At 40.4% G+C, this 17929-nt stretch overlaps 1 protein-coding gene across 1 annotated transcript in view; it reads right to left on the bottom strand.

The window, feature by feature from the left end:
- Positions 1-17929, bottom strand: part of LOC117962232 (collagen alpha-1(XXV) chain-like) — a 127588-nt gene that overhangs the window by 585 nt on the left and 109074 nt on the right. The window contains exons 14-25 of the mRNA XM_034901399.1: positions 17368-17412; positions 10757-10789; positions 10157-10192; positions 8241-8285; positions 6844-6906; positions 5842-5910; positions 4059-4103; positions 3339-3383; positions 2955-3032; positions 2216-2239; positions 480-524; positions 310-354 (exon numbers count right to left, since the gene is read on the bottom strand). Coding sequence (XP_034757290.1) covers positions 310-354; positions 480-524; positions 2216-2239; positions 2955-3032; positions 3339-3383; positions 4059-4103; positions 5842-5910; positions 6844-6906; positions 8241-8285; positions 10157-10192; positions 10757-10789; positions 17368-17412 — 573 coding nt within the window. The remainder of the gene's footprint in view (positions 1-309; positions 355-479; positions 525-2215; positions 2240-2954; positions 3033-3338; positions 3384-4058; positions 4104-5841; positions 5911-6843; positions 6907-8240; positions 8286-10156; positions 10193-10756; positions 10790-17367; positions 17413-17929) is intronic.

Here is a 17929-nt window from a genome sequence, read left to right as displayed (position 1 = left end):
CTGAAGTCTCTTTATATAGACCTTAGTGGTCCCTAATACTGTATCTGAAGTCTCTTTTATATAGACCTTAGTGGTCCTAATACTGTATCTGAAGTCTCTTTCATTTAGACATTAGTGGACAACTCATAAGACCTCATAAGGGGCAAGATTCCAGATTGGCCCATGTGAGCTTTCATTTTCTCCAGAGCAGGATCCCCAGGCCATTGGGGGGCCATAGGCAGGCTGGTGGAACTCATATTAAAGTTAAAAAATCTGGGAAAAGTTGAACTAATGTTTACATATATACATGATTATACATGATGAACTCACTCTTTCTCCATCGAGTCCAGGGAGACCAGGCATACCACGGTCCCCCTGGGAGGGGACACAACAATACTTTACAAACTCAGAAATACTGGGGCACAATATGATGGGATTTTATTGGTTGAGATTTGCACATGTACGGGAAAAACATCGTAGGAGGGAGTACTTAAGCCTACCTTCATACCCTCGGGTCCCATCGGCCCCATAGGTCCAGGAGGACCCTGAACAGAGAGAGAGAGACACATGAGGACGTTCACTTACATTACTACTCAACTGAAGAAATGTACATTTGATTGATCAATTTGATATCAACTTATTGTTGGAATCATCAATGGAACTGACTATCACAATGCAATCACTTGCAAACAGCAAAATCTATGTTAGCAATAAGTTATGAAATACTGAAAGACATGCCAAAATTAAAAACACGTTAGCTACAACATGAGTAATTATCATCATGGACGATATGTTGGAATTAAAACATTAATTCATTTGAATTTGATCGTGAAAGACGTTCAGTGATTGGTTGCAATGAGTGGAAGTGGAAGCTGAGATGAATACAATGAAAATTCTAACGTACAGTTCATTTGAGTACTGAATAAAACATGCTAGTTAACTACAACGCTAGTCAACATAATACATAATGTTGCTTTTATCACTCAGGAATACATACTTCCCCGACAGAAGGATCTTTAAACTTGTCAAAATTGAAAATGAACCCTTTTGTTGACACTTTCTATTCATGTTTTAATACATAAAAGGAATGGATGTTGATGGATAATCACAGACTGGAATCCCATCTCAATACTATTTCAAAAACACTTCAATTTGTTTTTCAAATGCTATAAAATTGAATAAGAGGCCCCAAAAATGAATGAAAGTAGAGATTTGTACTTGGCAAAGAGCGTTGTGTGGAATCAATCATGTTATTTTAGGGAATTAAAAAGAACATTGATATAGGACAACATGAGGACAACATGAGGGTTTAATATTTCCAATATGTTGCATGAAGAATAAATCCAACTCTTAAATACCCTAAGCATAATGTAGCTTAAACGCTAGAATGATGCTAGAGTGTGTGACACTTAACCAGCTAACTCCGTACCATGCTAACAGACATAATCCAACTAAAGTTGTTTAGTGTTTGTATGTGACATAATGTATGATGTTGGTAAGCAGGTTTTCTACCCTGCTTACCAACATCATACATTATGTCACTTTCACAGAGTTGTTACTATTTCAAATTCATGACGCTTTTGCATGGAAAATACATTTTATACATAGCTTTCTTAGCTTATATACTACAATGCAATACTTGGCTGGTGACAGGGAACTCATTGATCAGCGACATTAACCCCCTTCTCCCACACTGTCTGTAATGTGTAATAATTAAGACGAATGAAATATACAGGTACAAGTAAGACAGAGAATCAATGGAGGTCTCACAACTACATTTTGAAATGAGACCCTCTGCAAGAAAGCCTGAAGATCAGGTAATGAAGCAGGTCCCACATTAAGATGAGTCTATATTATGCTTGGTGCATATTCCCAAATAAATGTCCGATTAATTCATGGAATGATTCTGATCTATAGTGTGATTCTCACTTCTGGAAACACCCTTTTTTTTTAAATATGTTCCCACAAGGTTTTTATTGTTTTAAAGAATGTTTTACTGACATTTAGAGAGACAACCATCATCTCAGACACCGAGACGGAATCGACCACACAAAAGCGTGAATGCAGTGCTAAGTAGAGCTCCATTCATCGTTAAGCAAACAGGTTGCTGGGTGAGGCGGCACAAAAACAACAAGGACGTGCATCCATAGTTGGGATTGAGTTGCGCCCATGCGAGGACAAATATGAATCACTTATGGAGATGACACATTACATAGAGTACACGGAGCCTAGTTACCGTTACTGTAATAGTGGTTATCTTCTGCAGTAGGCCAAAGAAGTGGGAATGTGGAAGTAAAAGAAAAGATCGCAGAGGTCATACAGGAAAGAAACCTTTGTGTCGGAACATTTCTGCACAGATACACCCTTAAAATGAGTTATTACTGTATGTTAGCTCGAATATGAGGAAATATCTGGAACAGTGTTAATTTGGTACTTTTTACAAGGTATTTCACTTAAATTGAATCAATACATGTTCTTATAGGACTTTGGTTGGTACGGTTAAAGTGCCAACGTGCCAAAATACTAGGGATAGTAGTATTGATTATTATTTTTGCATATTATCTGTATTGGCGTTTTATTTGCTTGATAACAATAAAGTGAAGTTATTAAAAAGTGTTCCACTTGGGTTGCACTACAGCCAGATTTTCATTTTCACTGTAAATGCATATCCGTTCCAAATATCGGTTATCAATTTCTACTAATAACTAACTACTAATAATTGTCATCAACCTTGAAAAATCAGTATCGGTCAATCCCTACAAAATACACCACAATTTCCAGCCATATGTTCTGCAAAATATATGTATTTACATGGCTGTCTTTAGTATGGTTTAAGCTGTTAACATAAGGAAAAACCATATTTTGGGAAAATATCTAGGCCATTATTATATAACAGAAATACAATTGTGGTTATTGTGAAATAATTGTCTTTGAATCAACAAAGATGAGGAGTGTTCAGTAACCTCTTGTCTGACCTGTAAAGCCTCCTGAATGTTTCCATTGTAGTCGATGATCTCAGTGGCTCCTTGGTCTCCTTTCTGCCCTGGGGGGCCCTGCACATTAATGACACCCAGAAACACATTTAAACACACCTTCTTACATACTGCACAGCCCATTTACACACAACATCAGAGACATTTGAAATATCAGAGTGTCTCTTTTCCTAAAACGGGTACGTGTGACTGCTGCCCCCTGGTGGTAATCAGTGTGTACTGCAGCATGTCATGGGGTATGTTTTCACCCCTAGCCTTTACCCCTTGGTTTCAAGGGCCAAGGGGTAGGGGTAAGGGGTAAGATGGAGAAATAGGATTCAGAGTCTATAAAGTTCCCAGCATGCAACACCATGAACACCTGCTTACCTTGGGGCCAAAAGATCCCTGCTCCCCTTTGTCTCCAGTCTCCCCCTGAAGTGAGAAGACAAACACAAATTATTTTAAAACTTGTCTTTACTATTATTAAAACATTCTTCTTTGTGGCAATATATATAATATGTGGAATATGTTTTGAAATCATATATAACTCATTATTACAATGCAACGACTTCTAATACTTTGAATCACAACATAGTATGACACATGCTGTACTGAATGTGACTTTTTTCTATTGAGTATGCAATTGAAATGTCACTTGTTTGGCCTGTGGACGAGGATGCTGTACAATGTTGTACACACACACACACACACACACACACATTAACATTGACGCAGCATCGGGGGGGCAACTCGGGGTTCAGTGTCTTGCCCAAGGTCTCGACATGGGACTGCAGGGCCAGAGATTGAACCACCAACCTTCCAATTGGTAGACAACCGCTCTTAGCAGTGATTTGTTGCTGTTGTTGCTATTCTCAGGATTCTGATTGGCTGACGTGGGCTTGAGCTTCTCGTTACACTGCCACCTACAGGTTGGGCATGCTCTTGACGGCCTTGACGGCGTATATATACAGTACACGGGTGCGTGTATCCCAAAACTTTTCTAAAAACCGACAGCTGTGCACGATGTTATTTTTGAAACCGAAGAGGTTGAAATGTGTTTATGAAAATTACCGGTAGCCTTATAGAAAACATATCTGCCAAGCTCACCTTTGAACCTTTAAGACCAGGTGTACCAGCCTCTCCTTGTGAGCCCTGCCGTGAGAAAGGAAACACAGATGATGCACGAGGGACAAGCTAAGTACTTGAGATATAAACATGAAATTGAAAAGCATAAAAATGGACTTTCTTAATGGGTTCAATCCAAATTCATCATAAAAAAATGAATGCATTTAAAATGCATGTTTGGCGGAGGGAATATCATCAACCTCTCGTACTCTTCCCTAGAGAACAACACAGTCAGCTTCACTGACACCAGCAGCTTTTAATATGCTATAACTGCAGAGCACTGGAGAAAGGGTTTATTTTTACTCTGGCATTGATAAAGACGGGGTTTTACTTTGGGGGATTTCTAATAGGATGTGAAACAGATCCGCGGGTCGGCTGAGTTTAGACTGGAGCTTAAGCTACCTGCTGGGTCAGGGCCAGACATAAACAATGGTAACTCATTTATATTTGGTTTATCTTACGCATACTCCAGGGAAAGCCTTGAACTTATTACCGGCTAAAATGGTTTAGCCAGCTTTGTATGTTAACATAACTGAATATTTGATGAATTTGAACCCCTTGCTTTGGGAAAGCATTCTACTTTTTCTTATTTAAAAGTCAACGAGGCTCTAGATGGCAGCAAACATCTACTAACGACATGGCTAAACAGAAGGTTGTGAACAAGCAGGACAATTTAAAGTGCCCATATTCTGCTCATTTTCAGGTTCATAATTGTATTTTTAGGTTGTATAATAATAGCTTTACATGGTTTCATTTTCAAAAAACTCCATATTTTTGTCGTACCGCACATTGCTGCAGATCCTGTTCACCCTGTGTTTTTGGGTCTCTTTTTTAGCTGCAGAGTGAGACATCTCCCTTGTTTCAGCTCCAGAGTGAGACATCTCCCTTGTTTTAGCTCCAGAGTGAGACATCACACTAGTTTTAGCTCCAGAGTGAGACATCTCCCTTGTTTTAGCTCCAGAGTGAGACATCTCCCTTGTTTTAGCTCCAGACTGAGACATCTCACTCGTTTTAGCTCCAGAGTGAGACATCTCCCTTGTTTTAGCTCCAGAGTGAGACATCTCACTCGTTTTAGCTCCAGAGTGAGACATCTCACTGGTTTTAGAGTGAGACATCTCACTGGTTTTAGCTGCAGAGTGAGACATCTCCCTTGTTTTAGAGTGAGACATCTCACTAGTTTTAGAGTGAGACATCTCCCTTGTTTTAGCTTCTAAGTAAGACATCTCACTTGTTTTAGCTCCAGAGTGAGACATCTCCCTTCTATTTTATCTTTTTTTTGGGAGCTGCACATGCTCAGTAGCTTGGTAAGATCCATCAGCTAGATAACTCTTTCTCCAGCTTTGGTCAGTCCAAAGCAGGATTAGCTGGGAGACTTCTTCTAGACCAGGGACACAACAGGGACAGGAAGTAGTTCTTTTGGAGATTCTGGTCAACTAGTGCCAACAGCCACTAGTTTGAAGCAGTGTTTTCCATTGAGAACGAGCTAGCATGCTACAGTTAGCCACCTCGTCTCTAGTGACGTAGAGAGCCGTGTAGATGTTGAACAGCTCACCCGGACACTAAAGATAGAGGACATTCAGAAACCAGATCTCACTCAAAACAGCATGGATAGTTTTTTTTCCGAGTCTGTATGCGTGTGGAAGCACCGGAGACACCAAATAACCCTCAAATCCCAGAAAAAGGGGTTTCTTTCATAACATGGTCACTTTAAAAAGGCATACTGCTGAATGATCCAGTTTGTCCATTTGTGTGTGTAATAACTAACCTTTGGTCCAATGGGTCCAAGTTCTCCTCTTTCACCTTTTCCTTGTGGCCCGTGGTCGCCTCTCTCACCCTATACAGATAAAAAGAACTCAATAACAGCACTGATCTAGAACCAGTTTCTCTTTACTGTGAGCAGAAGACCTGTGATGCGTCTTCTGGACCTCAGGCATGACCTTCCAATGTACTTAATGTTATTGACATGACTGAGTTGTTGTTGTCTGACTCAACAGATTTACGTGGAGTTGTAGATATTTATGCTGAATCAGCATCTGTTTCCTGGTAGATTGTACTCTTTGAAGGTGAAATGTTATTTTTAAGAACACCCCCTAAAACACACATCCACATCAAGCCCGCTTTGTCCTTAAGTTGAACATTTCAAGAAAATCCTTGTTGTAGTGGAGTGCATCTTCTCTTAATGTGAAGTGACTTCTGACAGCCAATAGAGGGGGGTGTGGTGTCACTCAGAGCCCATCAAGCTGTGTTCCTTGTGACTGATACTTAAAACCAAGAGGGACACAACCATTATTCAGCAGTGTTGAGTCAATCAGGCTTTGGTTTTGGACCTGAACATGAAGGATAAAATACTTTCTGCACTGCTCGTTCTTTTTTAGCTATACGAGGCATGAGATGCCAAAGCAAGACTATCATGTTATCTTGATTATTAATGCTTTGCAAACTGATTCAAAAGGACAACGTGAACATTAAATCTAGCGTGTCTGCGTTATCACCGCTGGATCCACAGTGTGATAATGCCACGACTCAAAGGATGCAGTGAGGATTAGCTCGTTCTCACCACCTCCAAGTGACATTTTGAAGAAACAGAGGCCTAATTGCCTTGGTAAAGTGATAATTACGGATAATGAGACAGTAAATCCAGAAGTATTACTGATTTCAATGGCAACAGCGCAGACACAATGTGATAAAAAGCTGTCAAAGCTGTTCAACTCTCGCGTGGTGATTAATAAGATTACAGTCGTTCCTCTGGAAAGTTAAAGTCACCCACCTTGGTTCCTGGGAGTCCTGGAAGCCCGGGCTCTCCCTGGGGGCCGAAGAATCCAGGCTCGCCCTGAAAGAAAACCCATCAGCACAAATGACTTGTTTTTCCACGGGGCGTTTAGTGGCGTAGCGCTACCTCCTCCCCACTGCTAATGAGCGCTAAACACATCCACAAGACGCGTGGCCAGACATATTCAAAACGACAGGCATGCATATACTGCTCGCACACTCACATGCACGCAAACACACACACACTCAGGGACACATGCACAATTCTCACACACGGGTACAGATCATCAGTGGCTAGTTATTTATGACTCCCTCTGATGAGACGTTAGGACTGACCTTGTTAGAAACTCATCCGGGCACGAGAAGCATGTGAGTAAGAGTGTGCAAAAACCAGGTTCTCTGCCCCTTATGAAGAAGCTTTAACATGTTTATGTCTGCATTTGTGAGGAGTGAGATTTCAGAATGAGGTGTGATGTTGGATTGGATTTGCATCACATCTGGTTGGGACTTAAATCCTATCCCATCCCACCAACTGTAGATAAGGCCCCGTGGAAGCCTTCGGAGAGGTACTGGACCCTTGCCTCTCAAACTTTTAAACTTCGATTGGATACACAGCCAAGAATGCGGAGCAGAACAAAGTGCAAGCTGAGCAGAGAGTGCTACGTTAGCAAAACATTGTTAGAATCCATCAAGCATTCAGGCTTCTTAAGTAAAAACAGGAGTATATAACATGTAAAATGAAGGTTGTTTTTTTTTACAAGGCCAGCACAGAGCAGGCACACAAAACGAGAAAACCAAGCATCCTCTCATCATGGCCTTGTGAGCGGCCCTTGCATTTATCTTACATTTCAAGCTAACAATCCTGAAAAAACATTGGTGTTCTTTGAGAAACCGATGGCAGTGAAATATTAAGTGCCCCTTGTTCACCATCTGCTGTTTTTTTACACTACAGTCAACAAGCAGGCACTTTCACACAAGAAAGGACTAATTTGAAAAATTTGAAATAATCAAGTTTCTCTGGTTAACTAGCAGTAGCTTTAAACACATTTTGCAGAGATTCTCTTGATGCCACCTCTAGAAAGTAGACTGAAGTGTTCCAATCATTAATTCATAGACCTCTACTATTCACAGACCTAAATGTTTTCTTCCGGCAGATCAAACGCCTTGACTATTTGGCCTCGCTACTTTTCTGAGCTCCTTCCTTTTCACTGCGCTGAATGCACGGGTGTTACTGTACACATCCCACACAGCAGGAAAAGCATCCCGAGACCATAATGGGTCATGCGTGAGGCATGACGACGGGTCAGCTGACTTTGGCTCTGAGCTCGGCTTAAGATGGTCTGAAGAGGATGGACAGGGACAACACCGGGGGGACAAAAACAGCGAAGCATTTACCTTTATCCCTGGAAGTCCAGGCAGCCCTGGAAGTCCTGGCTCTCCCTACACAGGAAGAGTGTGACATGTTACAGCCAAGCCAAGCTAAGCTGAGTCAAGCCTCATTTGGAGGCTCTTCGGGGTTCTATTAGCTCTACACTTTATTTTCTATTTGGGTTTTTTTCTGGCTGTCAAGCTGCTGTTATTCTGAAAAGTGGCCTTAAGTGTGCGTTGACTGTCATTTGCTTGCGGTAAGCACCAGCAGAAGGTACTGCACATGCACTTTCAAACCAATTCATGCAGCCATGGCTTGACAGCGTGATTAGTGCTCGTTATGACACTCAACCCTTCACAAAGTTTTATTTTTGTGATTTTATTGCTTTGGGCAGGCGTGAAAAAGTTCTGCTTTCTGGAACGAAAGACTGTCCGATGCTGGATTAAAGTTGCAAAAAAGTGTTTGAGAGAGCTGCCGTAGCTTTAAGGTCGTCGGAGTTTGGCAGTGCTGGAAGTCGAGAGTCGGACTGTTTCTCTGTCACCATGGTCGGGTCTTTGTCAAGTTGAGAATTCCAAACTCAAGTTTGAGTAAGTCATTTGATTCGACTACGGAAAAAATCAGAAGGTCAAGTCTCTTGTGAGGCATCTGCAAGACATTTAAAACAAAATGTCCGACTCTGGATAATGTAACGCTCTATTAAGACTATTGTATTTATCGCATATAAAAAAGAATGATTAGAAACGCATGGGAATGATCAACTGGAACGTCACTCAGGGGATCAGAGAGAGGGCTGTAAATTTCCATTGTGGCTAATGAAAACATTGTATAACCAATGAATAAAAGTCTTTCTTGTGGACTGCTACTTCAAAACTGACAGTAAATGCCATCCGATGATAATCCTTAATAGGGAAAAAACAACTCAATCTAATGATGGCCATTTGGTGAGAAATACAATGTGTGAGGGTGACAGCACTAGCAGAACGGCTGTAAAAATGAGAGATGAGGACAAAAGTAGTCAAACAAATTGTTTAGGCAATGGGAGTTGTCTTTGCAGCACAGCAGAAAAAAAAGCCTAAAGCCCTTCTGTCTGTCTGAAAGCAGCTTGTCTAAACAGAGAAAAGAGAGGGGGAATTAATGGGGCGCAGCGTTTGGGATTAAAAAGTGTAATTGGGGCAGTGGTGCAACATCAGCAGCAGTCTGGTCAAGAGACAAGTAATGGCTTTTAGTTTGCAGGCAAATAGATCCTCCACTGCTGCATGCTTGTTTAGTTTATCATCAGCAACTGTTTCTTAAGCAATATTTTTCTGATTGCATTGGAACATGGGCCAAACACTAAAAATATAACTGGATGGGAGAGAGAAGTCATGGGCCTAGTAACAAACATCGCTTAAACGACACAAAAAACCATTGATGGACTGCTGCAAAGCCAATTAATGGGATTACAAAGAGATTTAAGACCTCAAGTACAGGTAACAATAAAATGGAACGGTCCAAAAGATTTGGTATATCCAGAGCTGTTAGTATGATACCCGGGTCCTTACACTGGCTCACATCAAGTTCCGAGCCAAGGTAAATGGAAAATGAGTCGGAGCACAGTGATGTACCAAAGTTCAAGTTGAAGTGTTCTGCTCAGAGCCCCCCCCATCCATATTAAACAATGAGGTTCAACTGAGTTTGGAATGCTCTTATCCAACTACTTAAACTAGAGCATCACCTTTTACCCTGGATGTGTGTATTCACACAGTGATGAATAATAAAAGAAATATGTTCAGCATAGTTGAATATGTTAGTCCCATAGTCACTTATCAGAGGAGAAACCTATTAACATTAATAAACACTGTATATTCAACAAAATATAGCGCATGGTTAGTCCATATGATTATAGCTGTACTACATCTTCTCTTATTGATGTACTATTATGTGCATTAAGTGCAATTTTTACCTTTAATCCACTTCGTCCAGGCTCTCCAGGTTCGCCCTGTAATACATGCAGAGTAATAAGAATAAACCATAAACCAAATGTATATGATGAGCACTTCATTTCTTCATTGGACTGCAACATCTATTTGTAAATCCATTACTAAGTGTGTGTGTTACGTCCTTCTTTAAGTTCTTAGAGTACTTTAAATGGATGATTAACATAACTGACGCTATTTAGACTACGCTCTATTGCTATAAGTAGTATATATTTATTTATATGTCATTTAAAAAAGCTTACATCACTGTTTAACAGCGTTTTGATCAAGTATCAGATCAGATATGTCAGCCATATTACTCTTTTACCCTTCAGTCTATGTGGGTTGTATGCTAGCAAGCTAACGTTAGTTGGAGAGTTGCTTCCGTTAGCTAGGACAACAGTTGAAAGTTACCTATGTAACTACCTACTAATTAATGTTAATGTTAATGTTAGAAATACTAAGTTTGTGTTGTGCTAACCTTTCTAATTAAGTGACAATTAACCTCGGCTTAGTGAATGTGAACTCACAAACAGCTGGCGCAACCGACACCTTAGAAAAACCTTTAGCGTTAGCCTAGCTCTCACCTTGATGCCAGCCGCAGTGGAGCCTGCATCTCCCTGATGGAAAATAATTAGACAACATATATCAGGAAAGAGTTCAAGAGTGACAGAGGTTATTCCAAGACTGGATTAGGTTTTCTGCACAGCAATACACATTATTGTGCAGTTATAGCTACAAAATAGATGAAAGAAGGCTGTTTTTACTGAACAATGCAGAACACAAGTTCGCATAAACTGAGTTGTCTGGATTAAATTGTGTGAAATCCACTTAAAAAACATGCTATTTGAAACATGTTCAGATTAAATGCCTTCTCAGGAGTCTGAGACAGCCTTTTCTAACTACAGTGCTGGGAATCATTTCATTGTGAGTGCAGCTGCATACTGGTGATGACATGCAGTCTAACACTATGTAGAAGAAATCCCCAACAGTAGAGGTGGTAAAAGGTTTGAAAGATGTACTGTACAATCATTTAACCCCTTTTTTTCACGGCATCTCCTCAGGTAGGGTATTGAACTAGAAGGAGACAGAGCTACTTATATCACATTTTTCCAGCCAAGTCATCCAAGCCCTTTCCTACACACTGCATTACTACTGCAGCATACAGTAAAAACATACATAAAACAAGGGGCCAATAAGCGTAATTATGGGCGGTTGGTGGGAAAGGGGAGTGGGGAGAAGGAGACTGGGTCGTTAGCTCTGGTGTGGACTCTGTGGTTTCACTACACATACGCTGTGCGCTCAGAAGTTGCACGAGGAATGCCTCGAGCCCTCAGCTTTTTATGGGAGTCATTATGATGCATAGCGCACAAGGCATCTTTAATTGCAGCATTTTTTTGCAGACGATAAATAGCGTTACCGTTTACAGCTGGGCTTTGTTGCATACTTTAGTGTGCCTCCATCTTTATCTTAAAAGTTATCATTCCACTACTGGGATTTTGTAATATTTTATGGGGGGTTAGCTGTGGAAATGGGCTCCTCTTGTTACATTTTTGAAGATGAATGAAAGGCTTTCACATCATTTTACATGATAAAGTAAAATGTTTTTTGGTTAAATACTTAACATGGATGTCATGTTGTGGTTAACCTAAAAATGATAATAAAACAGGAAACTTTCTCCAGAGGCCCATTTTTTGGACTTTCTTTGTCTCACGGTTGAATTGTTTCAATAAAACAAACATCAAAGTCAGAGTTGGGTTTACACCTGTTGATTTTTGGCAGGGATAGATATGTAAGAATGCCTCACATCTGGACTTAATTGTTACATGTTGTACAAAAAAAAGAAAGATTTCACCTTGTTAAGCTTATAATCCAGCTATGAACTATATGGAAGCATGCTTAACGTTTTTTTTCCCATTACTAACCTCACCAGGATGAGAGCATAAGGAGCTAATATTGTGGAAAATAAGAATTTACAGCCCAGTTTACACACTTTTAATCAAAAAGCCACCATGACCCATGTAAAAACAAGCATGAGAGGATGCTACACATGCAATTAACACTGAACTGATGAAGACCTTTGACCTTTACTGTCATCAGTGTTGGGAGTTGGGAAGTAAAGTTAACTGTAATCCATTACAGTCACTGGGAAAGAAATGTGAAATTACATTACAGTTACTTATGAAAATGTTCACTATTACATTGGGGTTACATCTGAATATTTTCTGTAAAAGGCTAGGCTATATGTTGAATTATATTCCTTTTGTTGCTTTGCTTGTTAAACCTGCGCACAATGTCTTCTTTAGCCATTTCCCACCACGAACGTTGAATTTGCAGCGTCTGACAGTGAAATTGCCTCTCAAGCTGTCTGAGAGTGGTCACTATGGCTATGAAGAAAAATGTGTTCCAGTGGTGGAAATATGTAAAACATTTCACACAAACTATTTGAGAAAATCTGAAAAATTATTCAAACATAACCACGTAATGCAAAAAATGTTGGCCAGCGTTCAAAATGCTATCAATGTCAAAAATGTCAATGTCCCACCTCTGGATGTTCTTTAAAACAAATTAAGAAAATCTTAATTAACCCTTCCTGGTGTCTTTGGGTCTTATTTGCCCCCCCATTTCCAAAAAGAAATTTGGGTTCTTATTTACTAATACTAATTTTCCAAAAAAGTAACGTAGATGGTTCCCAATAACGCTCCTCACACGTTAAATTAATAATCTAAACTACTTTTATGAATGTATGTTTTTTACAGAGAGAGAAAAATGTAATGAAAAGTGAAAAAGGGTGTGAAAACATGTCAAAAAAGTCATAAAAATGTCAAAAACGTGACAAAGATGTGAAAATATGTCAAAAAAAAGTCATAAAAATGTCAAAAACGTGACAAAGATGTGAAAATATGTCAAAAAAAAGTCATAAAAATGTCAAAAAAGTGACAAATATAAAAAGAAAATTTGAAAATTAGGGGAACAACCCAAGAAAATTTCAAAAGGCTCAGAAAAAAAAGTCAACAAACGTTAATTATTTTTTTTAATTATTATTTTGAACTTTGACTCAGAAAAAAGAAAATTCCAGGTTGGCGGGAACACAACACGAGGGTTAATAATTCATGCACTATAAGATTATAAAATGAGTTTGACAGTCATTGTTGAGTACTTCATTTTGAAAAGTAATTCAATGTAATAAGTTGCATAAAACAGTTACACTACTATTACACTTTAAATAGGGTGACTTCCAATTGGTAATCTATTACATTTCCAATACCAAGCACCAAGGGCCAAATGAGAGTTTTCACTAGATTAATCTCTTCCAAATGAAGAGCTATGAGATGGAAAAAGTAGTGGCGCCGGGAGGTGAGCTGAGGTGTGGCACAGAGTGCTAAAATGTCCCAAGTGGGCCAATTACCACGCCGAGGCAGCCTGTGATTCCACCGCCGAGCAGGACGGAGAGCTGTCACCGCGGCTCCACTTCGTCACAGGCACCCGGAGCTAACGCTGAATACTGGCATTTAAAGATAATAGCATCAAGAGCTCATGTGCTTGATAAATCAGGCCATATTCCAGCTGTTTGCCAACCGAGAGAGAGCGCATTACATGGGGAGGATTAATCAGCGAGCAATGAAGCCGGAGCAGAGTTGTGACAAATGGAACTGTTAAATGTCACCGCAGCCCTCAAAACATGACTCCTACTTCATATTGTGGTCATTAGTGAAGATGACCGAATTCATCGGCCTCGGCTGAATATCGACCTTAGTCACCGAGTTGGAATATACGCGAGGCAACAGAGATTATGATTGGCTCCCAGGGCAGAAAGGCCCTGCCAACAGTTGAAACCAGGCCAGTTCACAAGAGCCTGGACCGGATCTCAGGATTCAAAAGATGATACCAACCACTGTGGCACAGCGGCCGGAGCCAAGACAGCCTGGAAGTTCCCAAGACAAATTCAAGAGTTGATTTTTCTTTGAACCTTAAAATCGTTTTCCTATCTCTGAGGTTTGAGAAAAGTCACAGTTCATTTCACACCTTGTTAAACACTCAGGCAGGATGCATCCGAGGTAAATGGTTTGGAACTAAAGCTTTTAACTGCGGTGGGGATTCGTTTTAAATGAGGCCAGAGATGGACATGCAGAGGCTCACACTTGAGGATTGCTTATGGAAGCAACCCAGCCGGTACAGATCAAGCCCACTATGAGGACTGGGGGCAAGTACCAAAGTGTATTTACTCCAGTACTGTACCCAAGTACATAAGATACCTGCTACGTTATACTCTTCTCTCCACTACATTTATTACTTTGCCGATCATGATTGTCCATCCCAAATACTAAATGGTAATCTCAGCAGATATGATGCATTATTATTATTATTATAGGTTATATACCTTATTGTGGAGCCCCTATTTCACCTGGTCTGGGTTTTCGGTTTGGCAGTTTGGTTAAACACACCGATTACGCACTATGTGAGTACATTATAAATGAATTTTAAGTGTTAAACTAGCTTTTCAGACAAAGTCAGAAGCATTCAAAGCTTTTTTAAAGCTAACTAATTAACATGCTATTTCTTTATTTGTTCAAGCGTATGTGATGACTATTTCTTGGCAAGCGTCACCAAATAGAAACTCCAGGAAGTTCCTGGTCCTGGCCAAGAAATAGTCGTAAAATGGCAAATTATGGGGTTACTAATTGAGCTTTATAGGGTGCTGGTGGATGTTGTTGCTTTTGGACAGGACTAACCTGGAGGGCTTTCTGTCCTAAGCTAAGCTAACAGTAGCTACATATTTACCATCCAGTTATGACTTTCTGCAAGACAGCTAATAAGCTCATATGTCAAAATGTTGAACTAGTCCTTTAAACAACTGAAACTAATATGAAAGAATACGAGTAATAAGAGTAAAATGTAGTAACATAATGAGCACCTTTCCATTTGATAATAATAATATGTATGTACTTTGACCTACTACACTTAGTTGTAATAGAATATTTTTGCACTGTGGTATTATTTATGTAAATGATAGGAGTACTTCTACCATTGACTACAAATGCACAGAACATCCAACAATGAATAGTGTCATACTGTAGGCGTTCTCTCATCTAAGGCGTACTGTACATTATCATTATCATTATTAGCATTATTATTATTAGCGTATTATCGACAGATTGTGTCTTCTAGGAGGGGACATAGACAGATTTATGTTTAAGTGTGCATGGAACAGAATACAGGGCCGTAGTACTCGAGACCATTTGTCTCGGACTCGCTAGTATTTGAACTCGGACTTGTCTCGGTCTCGGCCACTGGTCTTGCCAGATATGGCTTTTGGGCTTCTGGTCTGGAGCGAGTCCGGGTGTCTTAATTATGTTGATAATAATATTGGAATGAAAGTGAAACCCAAAAGGATTGTCTTGATACTGTCATGCATAAGACCTTTCTTCTGTCCTGGACTCGGCCTTGACTCGGACTCGAACCTCTCTGGACTCGGTCTTGTCTTGGACTCGACTAGTCCTGGTCTTGGACTTGTCTTGGACTCGACAAAGGTGGTCTTGACTACAGCCCTGACAGAATATGTCCTGTCATTTCGCCTCTTTCAGACTCCGCAGATCGTTCGCCGTCAAAACCATCTCCCTTTGTATCATGCAAAGCCCGGTCCGACTGCTTGCACTGCAGTCCCCCCCCCCCCCCCCCCCCGCACTCCCTGAGGTCTCTCTGCTCAACATACCAAAACTTTCCCTGCCTCACCTCTCACCCCGTGTTACCACATTTCCCCCGCAGTGCGTGCTGTGTATTGTTAACTTTGGCATCTTTAGCAAAGGAAGACTTAAGATGCTCTCCCCTCCTCTGTCCACTCTACTCAGTGAAACAGGAATATCAGGGATGAGCAATTAGACTAGCAATCCTTAGTGTATCTGACTCATCTGGATGTATACTCAGTTATATCTTGATTGAGACACAATTATTCCTACGATATGTTTTGCACTATGCTCCCTTCTACATCCTGACATTGACGATCTGAGAAGATGAGGTAATCCAGTCCATACTAATCAAAAAACCAGGACTTTCCCCTACCTTCTGTCTCTTTTTATTGCAAAATACATGAGTCTGCTGTTTGGAATGAATGGCAGGTGACCACCTACAGAAGTCTGAATTCCCCTGATACTCAAATCCACCTTTTCTTATCCACCCCTGCAGTGAAAATCCATTTTTCCCCCTTTTACTACGTTGAGGTAGACCAGATCAAAGCGGAGTTTTATCGCTCTCCGCTTTCCTTTTGTTCACTCACTTTTCGCAGATGATATCCTGCACCTGTTTCACCGTTCCCAAACGGTGTCTTTTCTGGCAGCCGTGTGCCCATAAAGTGAGAAGTTATCAAAGTTGTTTTTCGCTGAACAGCAATAAACTGGCAGTGACATTTTGAGTGCACTGCTACTAGACCGATGCTGGTCTATCAGTAATATTTGGTTTTTATACCTAACTCAGTATATCTAGCAAAACGCAGCATCTCCAGTGTATAAAAGGGTATTCTTTTGTGTGCCGTCTGTTCTTAGCGTGTGTTGTAATCTTTTGGCAACTTTGAAACCATCTTTTCCCAGAAGTGTGAGCAATTTTTGCACGGGCTGAATCCCCATTTTCAAAGACTCGTCTATTCCAATCCATGATTGTTAAAACAAGTTTGAAGGGTAAAGAGGCCCATTCTGTCGTGAGGTCAGCCAATACAAACAAGGCTGCGACCTATTTTCATAAATGCTGCTTTAACAAAATAGTAACAGCAAAAGCGGCATAACAAATGCTGGATATGATGCATAATTTGCCTCTGAGCATGATGTCAATTTACAAAACAAAGGATTTTTGGACAGAAAGATGAATCTATTACTTTAGCCTTTTGTTGGGAATGGATCCCATCTTGACATGCCGTCTTGATGATAAATGGTCCCAAATGAATGCAGGAGCCATCCGACCCAAAAATGTAACGTCAGCATTTCTTTGCAATTAAGTCCACATTCAGCACGTAGGACGCACCAAGGGCCAGGATGGTTTCCGTTGTGCAGCCTTGACTACAGCGGATGACGCTTGACCTCAGCTGCTGCTCTCCACAGATCTCCTCTCAGATGGCTAACATTAATTAACTTTTTTTTTACGTTTTCCGGCCAAAGCCAGACTTTCTCTGTGCAAAGGTAACGTGGAATATGCATTTTTTACAACATACCTTTTCTCCTATGTCGCCTTTCGGTCCGTCTTCACCCATATCGCCCTGTTTTGAAATCACACAGAGATAACCATATTCAGTGTATTGATCGCAAATGAGGAAACTGAGAACCTAAAATATACATATAAAGATTTTTTTAGATTAAACATGACTGCCAAATTGTTAAAAACATGCATAACATACAGTAGACCTTTGACAATACTTATTATTATGTGATTGACTGCCATATAAAACAGCATAATGGGCGCTTGTAGAAAAAGACAAGGACAAAGAAAAAGTACCATTACTGCACATTGGCCATTAACTGAGTCATCACACATGGTTCAAATATGATTTCAGGTGACGTAATAATACACTCTGGGGGGCATTGTGGAGGTCCCCAACTCCTGGCATCAACTGTGAAGAACTGCATTTCTAAACTCAAAGCTTTTCCATCTCAGCTGTATGACATAGATTAAATGTCAGGGCTGTTTTAAGCCAGGCTAGCAGCAACGAGGCACTATGGATACAGTATTAGGGACCACTAAGGTCTATATAAAGAGACTTCAGATACAGTATTAGG

Source organism: Etheostoma cragini, chromosome 19 (genome assembly GCF_013103735.1).
Source record: "Etheostoma cragini isolate CJK2018 chromosome 19, CSU_Ecrag_1.0, whole genome shotgun sequence".
In the NCBI taxonomy this organism is placed as follows: Eukaryota; Metazoa; Chordata; class Actinopteri; order Perciformes; family Percidae; genus Etheostoma; species Etheostoma cragini.
Note: the sequence above shows the minus strand (reverse complement) of the source record. Positions and strands in the feature narration are given on the sequence as shown.